This window comes from Acanthopagrus latus, chromosome 8 (genome assembly GCF_904848185.1).
Source record: "Acanthopagrus latus isolate v.2019 chromosome 8, fAcaLat1.1, whole genome shotgun sequence".
NCBI lineage: Eukaryota > Metazoa > Chordata > Actinopteri > Spariformes > Sparidae > Acanthopagrus > Acanthopagrus latus.
Genome location: NC_051046.1, coordinates 8,029,021 through 8,048,060, shown reverse-complemented (window position 1 = coordinate 8,048,060; position 19,040 = coordinate 8,029,021). Strand labels below are relative to the sequence as shown.

The 19,040-nt window shown below is 45.7% G+C and overlaps 1 protein-coding gene across 2 annotated transcripts; it reads right to left on the bottom strand.

The window, feature by feature from the left end:
- Positions 1-146: 146 nt before the first annotated feature.
- On the bottom strand, positions 147-18,635 carry fam107b (family with sequence similarity 107 member B). 2 transcript variants are annotated; one of them, XM_037107460.1, is made up of 4 exons: positions 18,436-18,635; positions 5,358-5,529; positions 2,484-2,640; positions 147-1,749 (listed from the first exon to the last, which is right to left on the bottom strand). In XM_037107460.1, the coding sequence occupies exons 2-4, from the start codon at positions 5,483-5,485 to the stop codon at positions 1,630-1,632; spliced, it is 405 nt and encodes a 134-aa protein (XP_036963355.1). In that variant the 5' UTR covers positions 5,486-5,529; positions 18,436-18,635; the 3' UTR covers positions 147-1,629. The 2 variants fall into 2 exon arrangements, with proteins under 2 accessions (XP_036963355.1, XP_036963354.1); XM_037107459.1 differs by lacking the exon at positions 18,436-18,635 and adding an exon at positions 6,368-6,546.
- Between the last annotated feature and the right edge of the window lie 405 nt (positions 18,636-19,040).

The following is a 19,040-nucleotide window of genomic DNA, read 5'->3' as shown; positions in this document are numbered from 1 at the left end:
ATCGCAGTAATGAGCTCCGGTTGATAGATGTACTGCCTGCTGTTGTCTCTGCATCACATTCCATACAGAAAACAATTATTAGTGTTACCTATGAGTCCACAGACTCCTGCAGCAGCACAACAAAATGAAAGAAAAATGAATAAATGGAACGTGTTAAAATTAAGTTTATTTAAAAGAAGATTCTGGAGAAGAATACAGGGTTATGCTGTTAGAAATCTGCTTCTTCCCTTTAAAATAATAGTTTTCATCTCTTGGAGACCCACCAACCAGAATTTTCAGACCCATCATATTACTGTGTGATACTTGAATAACCACCACATGTGCATTTTAACATCCATAGTTATCACACTTTCTCACTTCGAGTGACCTGTTTGGAATTTGGGTACGGCCCAGAGATTGCCGCTTTAATTCAGATTTAATGATCACGATCCGTATGCACATCTACGGCTCCACTGTAAATGGAGAAAACACTGTAGTTGTAAAGTTCCAGGACTCATCACAGTTGTTTCAGGAGCCACGCAGACATCCCGAGATCCATTAGTCAATTATATCTTTCATGAGAGTCGGCCTGAATGTGGGCACGCTCTGGCAACGCTTTGTTCACAAAAGCACACAAAGACAGATTCAGACGGGGCTCAAAGGCTCGTTCTCATTAACCCACCTAAGGAAACCTTAAATTATTTATTAAGTAACACTTTTATTCATACAAAACAACAGAATATATAAAGAAAAAAGGTCACTCTCATGCCTGGGAGTTCTACTATTGCTCAAAAATTGCATTAGCTGAGGAAATGGCATGTCTGGAATTTAAAAAATAATATTAATAATAAAGCAAACTTGAGTGTTTTTTTCCACATGACCGTACACTCCCTTTGTCCCGTTCTGGCTTCGATAAAACTATGCTGTAAAACAAAACTAAAATACAGAAACGACTAAAAAGTGTCCTTTCCCCTATACCCGGGCTAAAAGCTACAAACATAAATAACAAAAAAAGCACATTTGTTTGGCTTTTACATTACACAGCTTCAAGAGTCCATCCAGTGTCCACTTTTCCTTATTTTTTTTTTTTGATTCTGAAGATGAGAACAAAAGTAAAATAAAAAAAAAACAAACAACAACAACGACAACATCGATAACAGTAAAGAGAAACGACCGCTCGCTGTGGAGAGAGGAGTGAAAACAGAGAGGATGAAAACTCCTGTGTGTCTGTGTGTGTGTTTGTGTGTGTGTGTGTGTGTGTGTGTGTTTCTCCATCAGAGCTCATTGGAAGCTCGCTCGCCCTCTGTTGAAAGGCGTGTAACATGTCTGTGTTCGGTCCCTCCTGCAGGGGGGGTGGTAGCTGTATGCTGCTGCTGGATGGCTGTGAGGAGCAGAGGTGAGTACTGGCAGTTTCCGTGGCAGGCAGACAGAGGAGGTGGGGGAGGGGGTGTCTTTAGTCTGTAAAGTCTCTCTCCTCACTGCGGGGAAAGGAACAGCTAGGTTGGGAAAGTTCATCTCGAGACCACGGTCGGGGGGCCACCACCACCAACACCACCACACACGCTCCTGACGACTCTGTGCACCACAAAACATGCGCACAATCAGCCAGACCCAGACTACCCCTGCTGTTTTTTTGTAAATTTTATTTTTCTAGGTGGTTCGTTCCTCGCCGTCGGTCTCCTGCTTGGTCCTGCGCAGGTTGCTCTTCATCTTCACAAACTCGGGGGTGTTCTCCTGCTCCTCGTCGATTTTCTGTTGCTCCAGCTCCAGCTGCAGGAACAAAAGACAGGATTAAACTAATTATAGCTGTAAGCTGCGTCTTGTTTCCAAATTGGCGGACGATCACTTTGAAGCCCCCTTCTGGTCAAAAACAGTAGCGGACTCGGGATGTTTGAGATGCAGGGGCGAAAAAAAAACTAAAAAAGGGCACCAGCGCACAGAAAGTCATGATATATTAACAGTGAAGAGAGGGCACTTTATCAACTTTCGTCTAACGTATGGGCACCTAAGAGGGCACTTTCTTGGCATATTTTGGAACATGGGGCATCAGGAGCGCATTTGCCATCGATTTGTTTTTCTCCTTGTTCCTACAGTTGAATGTCTGTGGAGAGTTCAAACTAGAAGGCTGTACATTTTCTCTGTTTCCCGAGCATGATGTGTTACATCACAAATGGTTAACTTAAAGCCTCTTGTGCACAAACACTAAGAATGGACTTTACGCTAAAGTCAGAATCATTAATTGTCCAGCAGTTACACTTGTGCAGTGGAAAGTATTTGCATATCCATGTGTTTCGGAGGTTTTAATGAGGGGAAAGCATTAGGCGCCATTAAGTCTTTGAATTTTTCTGCAAAAAACCCCCAAAAACATTTCAGTCACAGAGAATATTTATGTAAGCCTGAGTTCATGTCTCACGGGGCTCTTGAGTAGCAAGACACAGTAGCAAGGTGCATCCCCACAAAAGTGCTGAAAAGACATCTTACATGTTGTTCCTTCAATCATTTACCTGCTCTAGTTTCTGTTGCCTTTTCATGAGCTCGATCTCCAGGTCGCTCCTCTTCTTATGGGCCTCCTGCTCCTCCTTCTGAGCCTTGAGCACTTGCTCCCTCTTTCTCTTCTCCAGAACCTTCTGGAGCTCTGGTTTGTTCTGAGGTGCCAGGCCCCTGCGCAGAAAATCAAATCAGTGACACGGCATGTTACTAAACCGGAGCGAAGTGAACAAACCTCCCTGACAAACCCGCGCCGATGACCCCGCACAGCCCCGGAGATTAATATTCACATTCATACGTAACAGATGATGACCATGACCTGATTCTGGTTTGACATGCAGAACTAGATGTTCAGGATTAAACATTTTTTTCAGTTTCGGGGAAAGTCACAGATTGATCTACCAATCTGTGAATATGATAGCTGCCAGCACCTTTTTTGCTTTTTCCGTCCCTAAAAACATTCCCAATATGTGAAACCATATCATAACTCTTCAGACATATTACTCATGGAAGCGGTCTTGCGGTGGCGAAGTTACTTGGCAAAACAGGCGGGATCTGTTACACAACTGCCTGGATGCGTGCAGCACAATACAAAAAGAAGAACAGAGAGACGTCTTGGTGTGAGTGCGAAGAAACAGCGAAAAACACCAAATGTTATGTAATGCTCCAAACTCCTCCAAAAAAGTACAGGAGAGAAGGGCGGAGGGGGGGGCTGAGGATGAGGATGAGGCTCGGAAGTGCTTAAGACAGAGCGGGAACAGAGACGAGGTCAGAGTCAGCCGGGAAAGGCCAATGAACTGCAAAGCAAGTGGAGGGATCAGGGACGCACAAAAGAGAGAGAGCTGGAGAGGGAAAAAAAAAGAGGACAGAGGCTATCAGTTAGTCAAAAAAGTGTAATCTCCATGCCCTTCAGAGGATCAATTTAAAAACCCTTATTATCCAGATTATTATTCTCTTCCCGAGAGAGCCCGACTCCACACGGGCTGTGTTGGCTCTTCAGGGAGAACTCAGCATGCCCACCTGCCTGCAGTGTAGCAACAACACTGCCTTAATTAAATGCACCATTAAACCTCGAGAGATTACATAACCGAGCCCGCCATGTTCCAAGAAGTCGTGGGAGTTTCACAACAAGCAACGACTTTACTTCCAGTCGCTGGCGCAGAGAAACGCTCTGATCGCCCTGACTGCGAGGGGTCTTATGAAGGCACTTTACGGGCTGAAAGGGGAAAGTATGAACCTGGAACGGGAGGAGGGGGTCAAGGTCACTCGGCGCAGTTAGACGGGCAGTAAAGATGTTTACGCCAGTGTCCTTTTCACTGAAGGGCATCTTTTACATAACCGCTGACCCTCATCACCACGATCCCCTCCCATGAGTGCGCGCCCGCTTCGCAGACTATAAAGAATGTGTTCGAACCGCGACACAGCAATGCCTCCATCTGCTGAACTGCTTCATCAGGCTTCGTGGCTGAATGTCTGAAATTCCTCCGTGTATGCGTGTGTGTGTGTGTGTGTGTGTGTGTGTGTGTGTGTGTGTGTGTGTGTGTGTGTGTGTGTGTAGGAGGGGTCACCACAGCGAAGGTAGCAGAGGCAGAGAAAGGCCCTCAGCTAGAGACTGTTTTGTAATCTTGATTACATAACACAGTTTTTTTTCCCCTCACCGTCCATCCATCCATGCATCCATCCACCCACCCCCTCCTCCCCTCTCTCTCTCTCTCTCTCTCTCATCAGCGTGACTAATCCACTATGCAGCCAAGCTTTTCTATACTTCCAGTACACGATGGAGAGCCCAATGAAAACAGAGTTCATCCACCCCAAAAACCCCTAGATTTATCTCACAGACTTCTACTGATGCTCCGTCTAGACGACTACAAACAACACTCCGCTGCGTGTGTGGAACGGAAATAGCGGCTTTGCTCCTCATGTTTTTTTTTTTTAATTAAATTTCTTGGTTATCCGGCCCACTGTGGCCTCTTTCTCGTCACTACAAAAGCACCCCAGTCTTTGATTTGTTTAAGACACAGCACCGCTGCTGTGATGTAACAGCTGTCAACAGCATGTGTGTTTACTTAGCTATTAATAGCTGCGACAGAAAGCTGTCGGCGCTGTTTGGTGAGAGAGAATACACACATTCAGCGTCAAACGACGGGATCATAGCTCCCTGTATGTGTGTGTATTCCCATGCACGGACATTGACACGGATGCAGGGACACTCACGCAGTGCGGTGCGGTGTGATTAGCAACAGCCATCGGGCCAGGTCGATCCTGCACGGTATATCTGTGTGACCTTTACATAACCAATTTTTGACACACTAATGCACTTGGGCTTTTATATAATACCTCCTATGAAAGTTTTATGTGCTGAGCTTTACATAATACTGCTGCTGCTGGAGGCTGCAGGGACCAGTGGAGTAAACTTAAGTGACACACAGCATCAGCGCAGTCTGCATGGATACTATCAGACCAATAACAAGGAAGTTGCAGCACGACTGGAATAACTCCACCATGAATAAAACATATTAGCGGATCTGGACGCTGTGCTGTTTTCCCCTCTCTAAACACGCAGACGTGGTATTGTTGTCATAACCAAACTAGTAGATGAGGATTGTCTGGAATCCGTTGGACAACAACCACCCGATAAATACCTAAACCATAATCTGCACTTGAGGAAGTATTATTATTGTCCCAATAAAAGGTTTGGAATCAGGCTACCTTTGATAATCAGTGACCGAGTTTCGCTCACGCGCAATAAACCGCGATAAACCTTTCTGTTGCTGGTTGTAAAACGAATGAATCTCTGGGGTTTTATGACGCCAATTTACCAGGATACAAATTAGACAGACACAAACAAGAGACTGAAGGGAGAGAAACATTGTTGTCCTCTTTCTCCTGACCTCTTCTGGTTCATGAGCAGCTCTCGGTGCAGGTCCTGGTGGTTCCGAGAGTTCTTGACCGGGTTGATCAGCTTCTTGGGTTTGATGAGCTCATCACAGTCTCCCTCCAGGTAGTCGGGCTCCGCCATGACACTCCTCCCTGGTGACAGCGACAGACCAGGGTCACACGGATCTGAAACGATAAAAGCAAATGAAAGGAACCTAAATTTAGTCATCAGGATCTGACAGGTTCGGATGCAGCAAGAACGTATTATTTCTTCCCTTTCAAGGCATAAAATGAACTTCTGCCTGCTCCTCCGGCTTAAACACACGCAGAGTTTTTAAACGGTCTCGATGGTGATGGAGCTGGAATTACATAATTGTTCCACACTGAGCGAAGAGGAACATTTCACACTCCTATCAGAGGGCGTATGGACAGAAATCAAGAGATGAGTCAAGAAAAGGTCTCCGGGCATCCCTACAGGCACATATTTATGTACATATCTAAAGTGGCTGATACATTACCAACCCAAAAGGTTCAACCCTCTGTTTTACATGACCTCACAAAATAAAGACAATCTTCATTAATGACCCCCAAATGTGGACACACTGCCTCTGGCCATCTAACTTATGCAGTTCAAAAAACATTTAAGCTGTATTTCTCCATTCACAGGGATAAAAAGAACAGCTACCTACGGACCAACGGGGTCACCTACAGCTGAGAAATGACTGTGTGGGACACAGAAAGTTTGACCAAAGCGTAATCACAGGGAACATACAATAACACCAAAGCAAAAATAACTTTCACGGCTACAGCTGAGTGCCACCGCTTACAACACCGTTCTGCATCTGACTGATGGCTCACATGCTCTGATTTAAGATCATGAACGCGTGATTTCTACATGACCACGCAAACAACTGAAATGAAAACACAGTAATGACAGCGAGACTGAAACAGCAGAGCACTTCACTTTTATCTACTGTTCAAGAGAAAGAAAATGCACAAAATTCAATCCTGGCTCAACTCTTACCCTGCAGGTGAGGAAAGACGGGGTATCTGAACATTGTCGCCATCTCTGCTGTTTCGATTCGGTACAATTTCGTCCAGAAAAAAAAAGACACCTTGCTGTCCTGTTTATCAGCGTGTTGCAGAGCGTCACACGGGAGAGGTGCTTTGGTCTGCACAGCTGTCTGCTTCTGAGCTGGGTGGATTTCAAAGTCTGTTTTATAGCCACGCTCACACACAAACACACACCCACTCCCTCTCTCTCTCCCTCTGTGTGTGTGTGTGTGTGTGTGTGTGCTCCCTCCATCACCTCCTCTCCCCTCCTACTGACTTTCAGTGAACATCTCCAGGCAAGGAACGGTTTCTCCCTAAAAGAAACAGATTTCCCTGATTGATGATTATCCCTCCACTTGCAGTTTCTAAATGGAACTTCACATTTTAATCCTGTCTGTTAAAAAACGGCAGCACGCAGAATTGGCAGAAAGAGGTCTGCTTTAAAAACAACAACAAAGCGGTCTGATTGTGCATTACAAAAATAGGCTGTTCAATATTAGATAACAAATGTCACGAGCATTTCTTCTCCCGCAGCCTGAGTGAATGACTCAGATTCTTCTAACAGTCATGTTTCTCAAACGCCTGCGAGTCGACTCTCTCCTGAATGTGACCGATTAGGACTAAAAACATTCCATCATCCAATCACATCCATCAGCTGTACCAAGGATGCATTACCCTGCACGTGCTCGACACAAAAGGTGGGGGGAGAGCGTGTCCTCAGAATCAAAACAAAGCTCCCACATACACACAGGGGATGGATGGATGTAATGAGCCACGGACTCCACTAGGGGTCGACACTCCCGCATCCTAGAAAGGATGCAGGTTACATAACAAAAGAAGGCGAAGATAAACATGGCTTGTGGCTGCACGCTGCAGAACAAAGGCAGAGAAATACCACACGATGAACGCTCCGGATGGATGGAAGTGGAACATGTTGACAAATGGAAATACTGGTGTTCCCAGTGGTTTGTGATTTCACAGTCATAGTGGTGGGTAATCCCTTCTAATCTCAGATTAGTAACCTTTTAACATGATGTTTACAGACTCATGTGGCCGATGTAAATCTTAAAATCCGAGGATGCGTTCCATTTATTTTTTTAACTCAACGCAGGTTGAGGGTCAAGTTTGGAGAAGGAGGTGCTGCTAAAGGGATTTTTTTTTTTTTTTTTTTTCCACTACTGCAGTCAACAGTATTTTCTATCTACATACACCGTCTATAATGTTGTCACAGCCAGGACATGTTATGTGCATGTGAGATGGCAGAGGTGGGCAGAACAGCTTGTGGCTGCAATCAGGGGCTGCTTGTGAGCACACACGTGCTGTGAACATCAAAGGCGGTGTGTGTTATTGCCGGTGGCGGGGGGGTAGAGGAACCTACAGACTGGCAGTGTTGTCAAAGTGTCTGTTAGCTTAACACATCTGCTCTGACTTCCTCCGTGCCCCGAGGGAGAGGGGAAGTGACATAGGGAGTTCAAAAGGAACCTCAAATTGGGGCCCTGCTTGAAGGCGGCCCTCCTCGGCTGGTCGTTTCTGCATGTTGTGTTTTTACGCTCCACTCAAAAGCCATATAGATAACATGTTCCACTATCAGTTCACGTTCAACACCTAAAGAGCGCAGCAGATAAAGAATATTCCAGGGACTTAAAGTAGGACAGTAATTGAATGCACGGCTCAGTCTGTGCGGGACATTGCAGAACAATGTGTAACACTCAAACAAAACCCGCCAGAACGGTGGAGTGTGTGTGTTGATACTCTGGAACACAACTGTGTTACAAACTTGTACGAGCATGTCAGTGTTTCAAACCAAGTTGCACCACTTTTTTTGGGGAAAACACGTCCTGCTGCTTCAGGAATCCCATTAAAAACAGTTTGTTTATTGGTTTTGGAAACACACCCTTACAGCACAGAGACACACACACACACACACACACACACACACACACACACACACACACACGGATAATGAGCCTCATAAAGACCCAAATCTCCGAAAGTGCCCAGGAGAATGGCCCGCAGCACTGAGAGGACTTTAAACGTCCGAGCATTTAGGGATAAAATGAGCGGAGAGTTGGGGATAACGGAAAAAAGAAAGGAGTAAAAGTGGGTCAGAGGAAAGTGTCTGGGGCAGGAGACAAGGGAGTTGGCCAAAAGGCAGACTTCCTCTGTTTACTTTGCCCTTCTCCCTGTCATCCTCATAACCTGTGTGAGACTGCGGTGCTGTAAACTGTGATGTGTCACATTGTTAATAAGCTGCAGATGAATCGTGGCAGGAAAAAATAGCACAAGAAAGACAGAAAGTTAAATTGATACAGAAAATGAAACACAAAGGTCATACCCATGCTCACACACACACACACACACACCCCTTTGTTTTCACTGCACAAATATAGACAAGAACGTGTGGTTGGCAGCCATTTAGTCTTAAAAACAGAGAGCAATTGGACATTTTTTTAACGTGATGTGTTTGATAAGCACGCCTGTGCTGGCGACTGTGCGGCAGTGGACCCGACAGTGGCGGGTTGCATTAGAGCTGATAGAGTGACTTATCTCGGAAGGAGAGAGTGCCCGCGCCGTGTGCCAAGCGGTTGCGTCACTGCGGCCAGCTCAGCTATACGAGCAGACACGCACAAAGACTTGCATTCATAATAAGCGCCCATTTCTCAATTTCCCCCTCAACTGTCATGTCTTGGGGTTGCCAAGGCGACCTGGCATCCCCCACCGGACACTTTATCCAGTGACACAGCACTCAGGGGCAGGAAAGAGCCGCTGCCAGCTCACACTGACACCTGAGGGCTGCAAATGGGCGTCACTGGGGAGGACGTTCGCCAACCGAAATAAACTCCTCAAAAGGCAGCTACGAGCGGTAATTTTAGAACAGCAGATCAAATGATTGTGGGTCATGTGAAAGGTGTCCCTCATAGCGACAAATGCACAGACAGAATTATTGCCAGGCTGTGCAGTTTGTGTCAGATCGATGGAGGTTTACAGCATCTGTCAGCTCACTGTTGCTCACTTCAAACTGCCGACAGATGATGACACAATTTATGCAAAGTGTAGCGCAGGTGTTCATCACCATCATCATCATCATCATGTTAATCTTTCCTCTGCAAAAACAAACCAGAATGTCCATGTCACAGCTTCACATGATGAGATTTACTGATCATACACAAGATCAAGATCAGCTAAGCTAACTTGGTGATAGAGTTGGGGGCTATGGCTATGCCACGTTATCTTATTGTCTGTGCTTTGAAAGGTCAGTGGAAACTGAGGTCAAAGTTAAAATAACATGAAGCTTTTTTAGCAAAAAAAAGCTCATACAAACTTACTGTATGCTACCTGCCCGGGTTATTTAGGGCAAAAGGAATACAAAAATAAAGTTAGCAACCATCTGCGACATAGCGAAGCATTTAGCAACGACATGGGCTGATATTTTTCTCAGTTTTGGAGACCAAAAACAGAGCTAAAAGAGAGTGAATATTTATATTCATATTTATTTATTTATATGCATGAAAAGATTCTTCCTCATCTAACCAGACAGAGAAGAGCACAGATGGACAGAAAGGCTAATGATGAGGGATGGGGAAGAGAGCCTAAATTGGCCATTAGCAGCGCATCTCTTTCATTTCACTGCCATGAAACAAACAACACTGTAAATACTAAAGACGAACAGAAGAAAGTAAGGAAGAAGGAAAGCAAGAAAATAAGACAGAAGCGGATAACTTTTCAGTTGAGATCAAGATGCACAGACTGGGTTCAGCTCTCACAAGCCCAGAGTGGCCGTCCTCCTGCTGCTGCCTTGACAGACCGAGGAAATGAAGGCGAGGAGAGCAGCTGGCGGACTGCTTCACCATCCGACCCCCCTGCTCTCCTCCAAGGTGCACGGCGCGACCCAGAGCAGGCCATCCAGCGCTCCGCACAGGGTGGGGCTGGCCTGTCGACTGTCATTGGTTATGAACACATGGCTGACCACACCCACTCCATCCTCAGCGAGCCAGGATTTGTTTTTCTCAGTATCCTGCACAAATGTGTGCACCAAGGGTCAGGTTTCCAAGAACGGATTGATCAGCACGTTAGCATCTGGTTTGATACGTGGCTGATATCACGGACACAGCTGACATGGAAGAGGGATTACTACTTTGTGGTTTCTGATCGGATAAAAAGAAGCTGACAAGGGCAAGCGCAAGAGCCAATACTAAACTATACTTCTGTATTAGTGTTTGAAACCTAATTCCCCAGTCTCCTTCATGTCCCATATAGTTCCTCTTGTTCAGCCTCCATTTATCTTTTCTTTTTTGGCCAGATTCTGTCTATTCCACTCACAGATGGGAGGTCCACCCCTCAGGGGGAAATTGCGTCACCAAAACCCCTCAAGCAACCCCCACACCCCGTTCTTTCTCTGTCTTTCTAACACACACACACACACACACACACACACACACACACACACACACACACACACACACACACACACACACACACACACACACACACACACACACACACACACACACACACACACCCTTTCCCCCGCTTGGCTGTGTGTTACAGGCCGGACAGATCCAAGTGTGCTTCTACTAGCCTTTTTCTGTTAATGAAGCGGCCATTCAGCCATAAATAGGGGAGGCCCTAATTAAAACACACAGATAGATGAGCTTTTAACTGGCAGCTGTGGGGGGATGGGGCAGGGAGAGAGAGAGAAAGTGACAGAGAATGTGGAGGGGAAGCAGAGAGTTGGGGGGGCCGGTAGTGACATTGTGCTCATTTCCCGGACGAGCTGAGTGTACATACGTGCTCGTTTACAAGCCTCCCCCCCATGACGACACATAAATCACAGTTGGCAGCGCGGTGACGTACATGCGCGCATATTTCTAGAATCAAACAATGGAAACACACATTTTTCCTGTCACCCACGCATAAAAAATACATTCAGCGTCTGCATCAAATAGAAATAAGACGACCCACATACGCACTGTGTCGTTTGCAGTGTAGTTCTTTACATGTGTCTGCAAAATTGTTTCCAAAAACTGACCTAACAGTGCACACCAAAGATAGGTGGCAGCCAATAAGATAAGACCAAACACGAACTCCATGAACTTGTAAGGAGCTCGAACATGTTTCTGTCCGTGCAAAGAGTTCAACTCTTGCTACTTTGGACTGAGTGAATAGCTCAAATGTATCAACCAATCTTCAGAAGATGCGGATGCAGAAGACACAGCCAACACTGATAGCGTTCGGACAAAAGAAGACTGGACTGTGAGGGAGAAACAATGCAACGCAGACAGTGAGAGGAAAATGGTTCCTCAAAGAGTATGCTTGGGAGTTTGGGGGTTGAGATCTGTTTTGTATTTCCTTTTTTCCCGAGGAGTGGGGGTCTGGAGCCGGGGAGAAAGAGGAGCTGGGGAATTCTCGGGGCCTCATCGTGTACCGACCTCCGAAAAGCACCCACCCAGCTCCCACAACACGATGATGTCACTAGGGAGACGCAGGGGTATGGGAATTTACAATCGGGGTTTAAGGGTTCATAAAGCACAGATGCGCACAAACACCCACACAATGAAAGGGTAATGTAACACATTGCATCATGTAAAGGGGGGAATGGGCTGTCTTTCGCCTTTAGCTATGCTGTGTGTGTGTGTGTGTGTGTGTTTAAAAACACCCTGATGTCATTAAGGGAGTACTGGGCGGCTCTGCAGACTGTCATGATGAAGAGCAAACACCCAAACTCATTACAACAGAGCAGCGAGGAGTAATCGCTCATATAAAAACATCTGAATTACTGAAACGCTCTCCCTCTAACTTGGTTCTCAACTCGCTGGCCACCCAATGCTTACTGCAAAAACATATTTTTGTTTTTTGTTTCACTTGCAGCAGTGACCCTTAAAGTGGCATTGTTTTTACGAAGCGGTGACCCCACTGGTTGCACAAAGAAAGATTTAATGTAGGCTTATGAGAAAATGCCCCTTTATCTGAGTTTATGGCCTCAGTCGCTAGTTTCAAGTCGTCTTTAATACGTGATATTTGTTTTGTGTATTATGATTTAGAGCAAAATAGACAGATAAAGCAGGTGATGCTTTAGGGTGCGGCAAAATTGTTGCTGACAAGTCGCTATGACAGCATGTCCTCAGGTTCTCAGTCAGATCCAATCAGCTGCACCCTCTTGTCCAAATATGGTTATGATGAAAAAAAGCAAAACAAGATGGCGAGGGTCATGACACCAGCTAAAGCTAACACTTTACCCCACTCTACTCCAACTCCTTCAGTCAACCTAGGCTGATTGTTGCATCGCGCCACATCCTCTGTGTCTCGGCCAAAAAACAAAAACAAAACAAGGACTTGAACACACCGCAAAGACCGAAGCCGACCGTCAACAAGCTTGTATGTTAAAAGGAAATACCTTGCTGGCATTTTACAAACTGGGGCACACCGCACTGACTAAAGCCACAGATGCTCCCTGACATGGCTGATCATCGCCCTGGTGTGTCAGGGCCTTTAAGCTCTTTGGGAAACAGGACATTAAATGGCAGCTGAAGTTGAGGAAGTTCGAAAATACGAGTCGAAAGAGCCGATCACACAAAGACCTTTGTTGTTCACTGGACACGGTAGCTTCTCAGAAACAGAGGAACCTTTACAACTCAACTTCTCATGTCTTTCACAAGTTCCTGTGCAAAAAAAAAGAAAAGTGAAATGCGAAACAAAACAGTACATTCATTACGTTGGCAATGATTTAGTGTATGATGACTCTGGGATCCGATTAGTATCAGTGTTGTGATCCGGGCCTGAAAATAGCAATCTCTTGTGGCTGCAGTCCTTCAAATCTCTGTTACTGTGCGTCCCTCTTCGTGTCTTGCATCTCGGATAACCACAGTGGCTGCGTCTGGTCATGTCTGATTATAATGTGGGTTTGACTGCTTCCAGATCTGACTTTTTAAAAGGGCCGATTGCAATACGAGCAGATATCCAGAATCTGTCAGCTGACGTGCCTCGACAACGGCTGTCCTTATAACTGACAAGAATCACTGACACCTCTTATTGTTGACGTGATCAGGACAAATCGATCCCTTTGTTTAAACATGCCCGCATTAGACAGCTTGTGCTCAGCACTGACTGAAGTTATTTATTGCGGTGGCTCGTTCCACGGCCCTGTTGCTGCACGTTGCGAGCCCTGCGCCGAGGCAGATTACAGGATGAATGGGATGGATTGAAAAAAGGCACAGACACCACTTTGAGTCACACTGCAGGAATGTGATGAACGTGCAAAGCGATTATCGCTTCGGACGCACAACAGCGTATACATGTAGGGGCACGCACAGATGCAGCCGGAGAGGTTTCCATCAGCGACGGTCTCTGAGTGACAGCAACACTTTTCTTTAAAAAGGTCAAAATCAAAAACGCTGACTCGCACCAAAGTCTGAACACATGTCCTGCATAATAAGCCGGAGGGGAGTCACACCTGTCAGTCAAATACAAAAGGCCGGTCTATACTCCCTCACAGCTGACACTGACACATGTTCCTGTATGTATATGTATAGGCCTGATTTTGAACAGGTGGACTGAGACAGATGAACAACACATGCACTCAATCCAGACTGCTTTTCCACGTAAGACACACCCTAAGACGCCAAATTATAGACAGAGCACATGCATGTTTCATGTGGCTCCTCCTCGCCGAGATGTAAACATGTGTTCATATACTGCACATTCCTCACACTCACACACACAGACACACACATAAATGCAGCTCTGAATATCTGTCTCTTAAATCCATGCGGTCAGAGAAAAGCCACAGCCGTTTTGTCTGGCTCAGCAGTGTGAAGTGCCGTTCAGTCGTAAAAAGGGAAGAGTCTTTGTTATGGCTCGGCTGTCTGTTCCAGTTCCAGATTCAAAGCTTTGTGCTTTACTGCTGTTTTTTCCTCATGTGAGCAGAGTCACGCCCCCTCTCGCCGTCTACTGGCTGAGCCCAGCCGGGAGCTCGGTGCTCATTGGCCGGGGGGCACACCGGGGAGGATTTGGGAGGTTCTCCTTTGTTTACATGCTAGTAGAGAAAACCCCAATAACAACTGTTACCTTGGGCAACCAGGCAAATCGACAGTTATCCAGAGAGACAGGCACACAAGGTGCGAGCCGACTGTGCACGCACGCACATGTATAATGAGGTAAGCAGGTGTTTCAAAACAAGCCAAACGGGGAGTCTTTGTTCTCACTGACTCCATGCTCTATGCTTGACATGATACAAAATATAGCATGTGGATGCATATTTTTAGACGGGCCAGCTGGCAATCATGTGGTTTCATTGTCTGATGAAACTTTCCAAAGCATGTATACATTCTGAGTGCCACTGCTGGCTTCAGGCTGCAGGAGAAAACAAGTGGCTCTGTCCCTCAGTGGGCGTATGTTCCTGTTTGTTTGTAATAAGACAGGATCATATATCTTGATAGAGACTTACAAAGAGCCTAATCCAATTCATGCAGCTCAGACTCCCAATCTCTCTATACTTCTACCTAACAAGCTGGACGGCGGAGGGCATTTAGAGTCTGTATGCGTGTGTGTGTGTGTGTGTGTGTGTGTGTCATCCTTCCTCCAAGACTACGCAAAGTGGTCGGCACAGTAATGGTGCTTTATTGTGATTGAAGCTGCAGCATAACAGCAAGAAAATCAATGGGATTCTTTGAGAAGCTGAGTCTCTGTAGGTGTGTGTGTGTGTGCCTGTTTTAGTCTTGGGCACACACATCTTATCTTTCTTTTATGAGCAAGTCAACATCAGGGCGGTCAGGCCTCAGCATGTCGAACGCTCATATGAATCCATCCCGCACCAGCTCTCCATCAGGAAACCCAATACCTTAATCGTGACATCATAATATAAAACCATGGCAACGCAACTCCAGCACAGTGTAAACAGATCCTTTGTCCTGGTGCAGGGGGGCTGTGATTGCATCACTTCTGTTTGCACAAACCTGCCATAATCACACAGCCCTGCTGTGTTGCCGAGTGAAATGTACTTCTAGGAGTGGATGTCAATAAAAAGTGCTAATAGTTAGCATCAAATGGTACTTTGTGGTTTGCTCTCAGGTAAATGTTTAGCCGAGGTGGCAAACAATCCAGGTCCAAATATATCTCGTCTCATAATTAATGTAGGGAGAAGTGACAGTTTAAACAACACCCTGCAGTCAAGAAATACTTGGTGTTTACTGTCCATATAGCACCGCTGTCCTTTCCCCCCCAAAAAACCTTTCTTCTCATAAAAGCGTTACAGCAAAAATTGTGATATCTGACATTATGACACGACGGAACAAAGTGTGTTTATGGATTGCAAATGGAAATGTACTCATGAAGTTTGAGGAAAAGTAACCAACCATGTTGTACTTTCAGCAGAAGGGAGTAAATTCTGTTACATGATTAGATGTTTCGTTCACAAAGACGTGTCAATAAATGATGTCGTAAGAATGACATTTTCTGAGGAAATGCGTTCCCTGCACCACAAAAAGAGACAGAGTAAGTTGTGTGCGAGTTGCCCTTTGACTCATTTCACATGGTTGTACCACAGGAAACCGTTGAGTGGAGGTGGCACACCACCCAGATTCTACACATCTTCCGACCCGCGATCAGTTGGGTTGCTAGACGACAGCGTAAACAACAATCAGACTCGTTATATACGACTCTTGCTGTGTGAAATAGCATCTAAAACACTTTTCATTTCAGAAAAGCGCATTACTCATAATGGTAGTGAAGGTGGGCTTTGTGCCAGGCGAGGTGCTCCACCACCGGCCCCCGACTCAGTCACGTTTAAATGTTCCTCAGTTAGATATTTCCCCCTTTAAGACACAACTTTACCAGTTTTAAGCAGTTTTAATTTGGCAAAGTGTTTGCACTGTTGTTGAACACTCAGAAGGGAATTTTTGGGAATCAGTATCCAACACGAGTAAAACACTGACACATTTTAACAACGCTGAACAATATCCAGCCCCAGGCGAACAATTCTAGATCATGAAAAGTGGGATGAAACATTGCACAACTCAAAGCCTCTCGGCAGGTCTGAGCTGGACAGAGTGGAGACGTGTTTGGTAAAACTAAGAGGGCTCCGCTCTCAGAACAGAGGCCCTCTGAAACCTCACTCTCTGTTTACTGGACTCATTACAGGGGAAAAGACTGAAAAACATCTGCTACAAGGTAGTCTTTCACCACCCTTATGAACAACATGTCTGCGAGGAACCAGCAAACGGAGCGTAATCATGAATCACACACACAGAAACAGTGTGTCGTGTGCGGCGCTCGAGGATCAACGTGTTCTGCTGAGTAATGAAGATTCTGAGCCCACAGACGGACCAGCAGGACTGTGGGAGATAATACTGTCAACAGACATGTGGTTGCCAGTTACCCCTTCGTGGACACACACACACACACACACACACACCCATTCCTGACCTAAATACCTTGACTTTCCTGAGGTCAGGTTGAGTCCTTGACACGGCCTCAGCTTCTATAATGATACATCTGCGAAGGAACCACTAATGTGCCATTATAGGATGGAAACTCATTTCATTCACATATCTAAATTCCTGTGAGTGCAGTAATAATGCAGGAGAGAGCATTCCAGATGAAACACACACACCACACACACACACACAGTGACAGCATCAGGGCTTACAGGAAACAGAAGACAGCGAGAGAGACAGAGAAACCAGGAGAGAGAGAGAGAGAGAGAGAGAGACAGAGAGGAGGGAAGGAATGGGTTCAAAGATCACAAAACAGATGTAACTCGTTTAGCAAACTCGGCTCTAAATGACTAACACATGTGCAACAAACTTTCCTCTCCTTGCGCGCACACACACACTCTTGAAAGCTCTTCACCTTGGAGAGTTTAACATATTCATTCATACCACCTGCCTTTGTCACTTCTCTTCACCGGAGCCCATCCGACGAAGCAGAGTTAAACTACTTCACATGTTAAAGGCTGCTATTCAGCCTCCACCCAGCAAACACACACACACACACTCAGCTCTCTGGCTCGACTCGGGCTGAACCCTGTTTGTTTAAACGTCTTGTTAAAGTTTGACAGCCAACTCTCGGAGACGTGTTTACACTGCGAACAAGAAACTCCGTGAGGTTGAGACCCGTGGCCAGATCATAAGGCTGTTCACATGACAGCTGACCTCTGCACCTGATGACAGCACAGGGCCAGTGTGTCAGCTCTGACTGTAGCCATGTGCTCTGACACAGGAGGCAGCTGTAAGTCACTGCTGTGTGCTCATCACACACACACACACACAGTCTTACTCACACACTTCAGATAAAGCTCATCCATAAAACAAGCTCAGTTTTAAAAAGAAGGCTGTCTCACCCACTTTTCGAGAATAAAGATGACAGGTTATGGAGACAAAAACAGCAACCACCCCCCCCCCCCCAAAAAAACAGAGGAAGTCTTGTGTAAAGCACCCAGAGAGAAAACTGTTATTTCAAGGTGGATTAATAATCTGTATTTCTCTTTTAAAAAACAAATGATTGCACAATTAAAAAAAAAAAAGAGAGAGAATCAGATATATGTCAGCTGTAATGTCACATGAGCCACAGCCATGAGATCCCCCAAACGCTTCAGACACACCAGGGATAATGAAACCCACATTATTTTTTCCTTTCCCCTTCTTCTTCTTCTTCTTCATCTATTCTTCCCCCACAGCACAAAGTGCCCGCTGCCATGAACACTACGAGCCCAGAGTCAATGTTAACTGTACGTCCTGTACAACAAACCCCAACGTGTTCGCTCCCCTTCACTGTCCCGTCGGGCTGCAGTCATGCGCTGCAACAAAAGGAGACAATGAAACAAGAGTTTGTGTTTTTTTCTTTTTTTTTTTTGCAATCTCATTCTCTCACTCCTCGGGCTTCTTTCCCCCCCTTCTTCCTCCTCTTCCTCACTTTACACTTTACTAAAACACAACAGCCAGATCCAGCAGACAGACAGTTAAAACGCGCTGCTTTTGTTGAGTGAAACAAAAACACACACACACACGAGCTCCCAGACAGACACAGAGACACACACACACCTACCTCAAAGTCGAGCCCGACGCGACTTCTCCAACTGAACTTATAACAATATTTAACAAAAAAAAAAGAGGAGAAAATGTCAGCGCTGCTCTCCGGATCACTTCTCGGGGCTTGAGGTGTGTCCGCCGCGCCGCTCTAGTAAAGTGTTCAGCGCACACACACACACTCACGCTCACTCACACACACACATGCACCCATAGAAAATGTAAATGTGGGATGGGTGGGACGGCGAGGAGTGACGTAACGCCCGGGCTCCTCCTCCTTCTCCTCCTCCTCCTTCATGTGAGGAGTGGGGGACTCCTCGAGCTCAGGGCGGGGCGTGTGGACGGGACGCGCGCGCGCACACAGATGACGAGCACTAGATTTTTTTTTTTTTTTTTTTTTAAATAAAAATTCGTCATCACTTCCTGGAAAAAGTTAAAATCTGTGTTGTGGAAAGACGCATTTTTCTATGATGAGACTTTGTCTGTGGTATTTGAAAACAGTCTCCATGAAACAGCTGTAGATACTTTTTTATATTTATTATATTTTTTTTTTGTTTCATTATTTCCTTCATATTACAATATTTATTTCTGACCACGGATGACAACTCCAAGCCAAAACACGTG

What these genes read in the sequence shown, in the direction of transcription:
- fam107b (XM_037107459.1), bottom strand. Translation starts at nt 6,410, where the DNA reads ATGGCGACAATGTTCAGATACCCCGTCTTTCCTCACCTGCAGG. An exon ending in CTGCTCATGAACCAGAAGAG is followed by an intron (nt 2,641 to 5,357) that starts GTCAGGAGAAAG and finishes TTTTCTGCGCAG; the next exon opens with GGGCCTGGCACCTCAGAACA. An exon ending in GGCAACAGAAACTAGAGCAG is followed by an intron (nt 1,750 to 2,483) that starts GTAAATGATTGA and finishes TTGTTCCTGCAG; the next exon opens with CTGGAGCTGGAGCAACAGAA.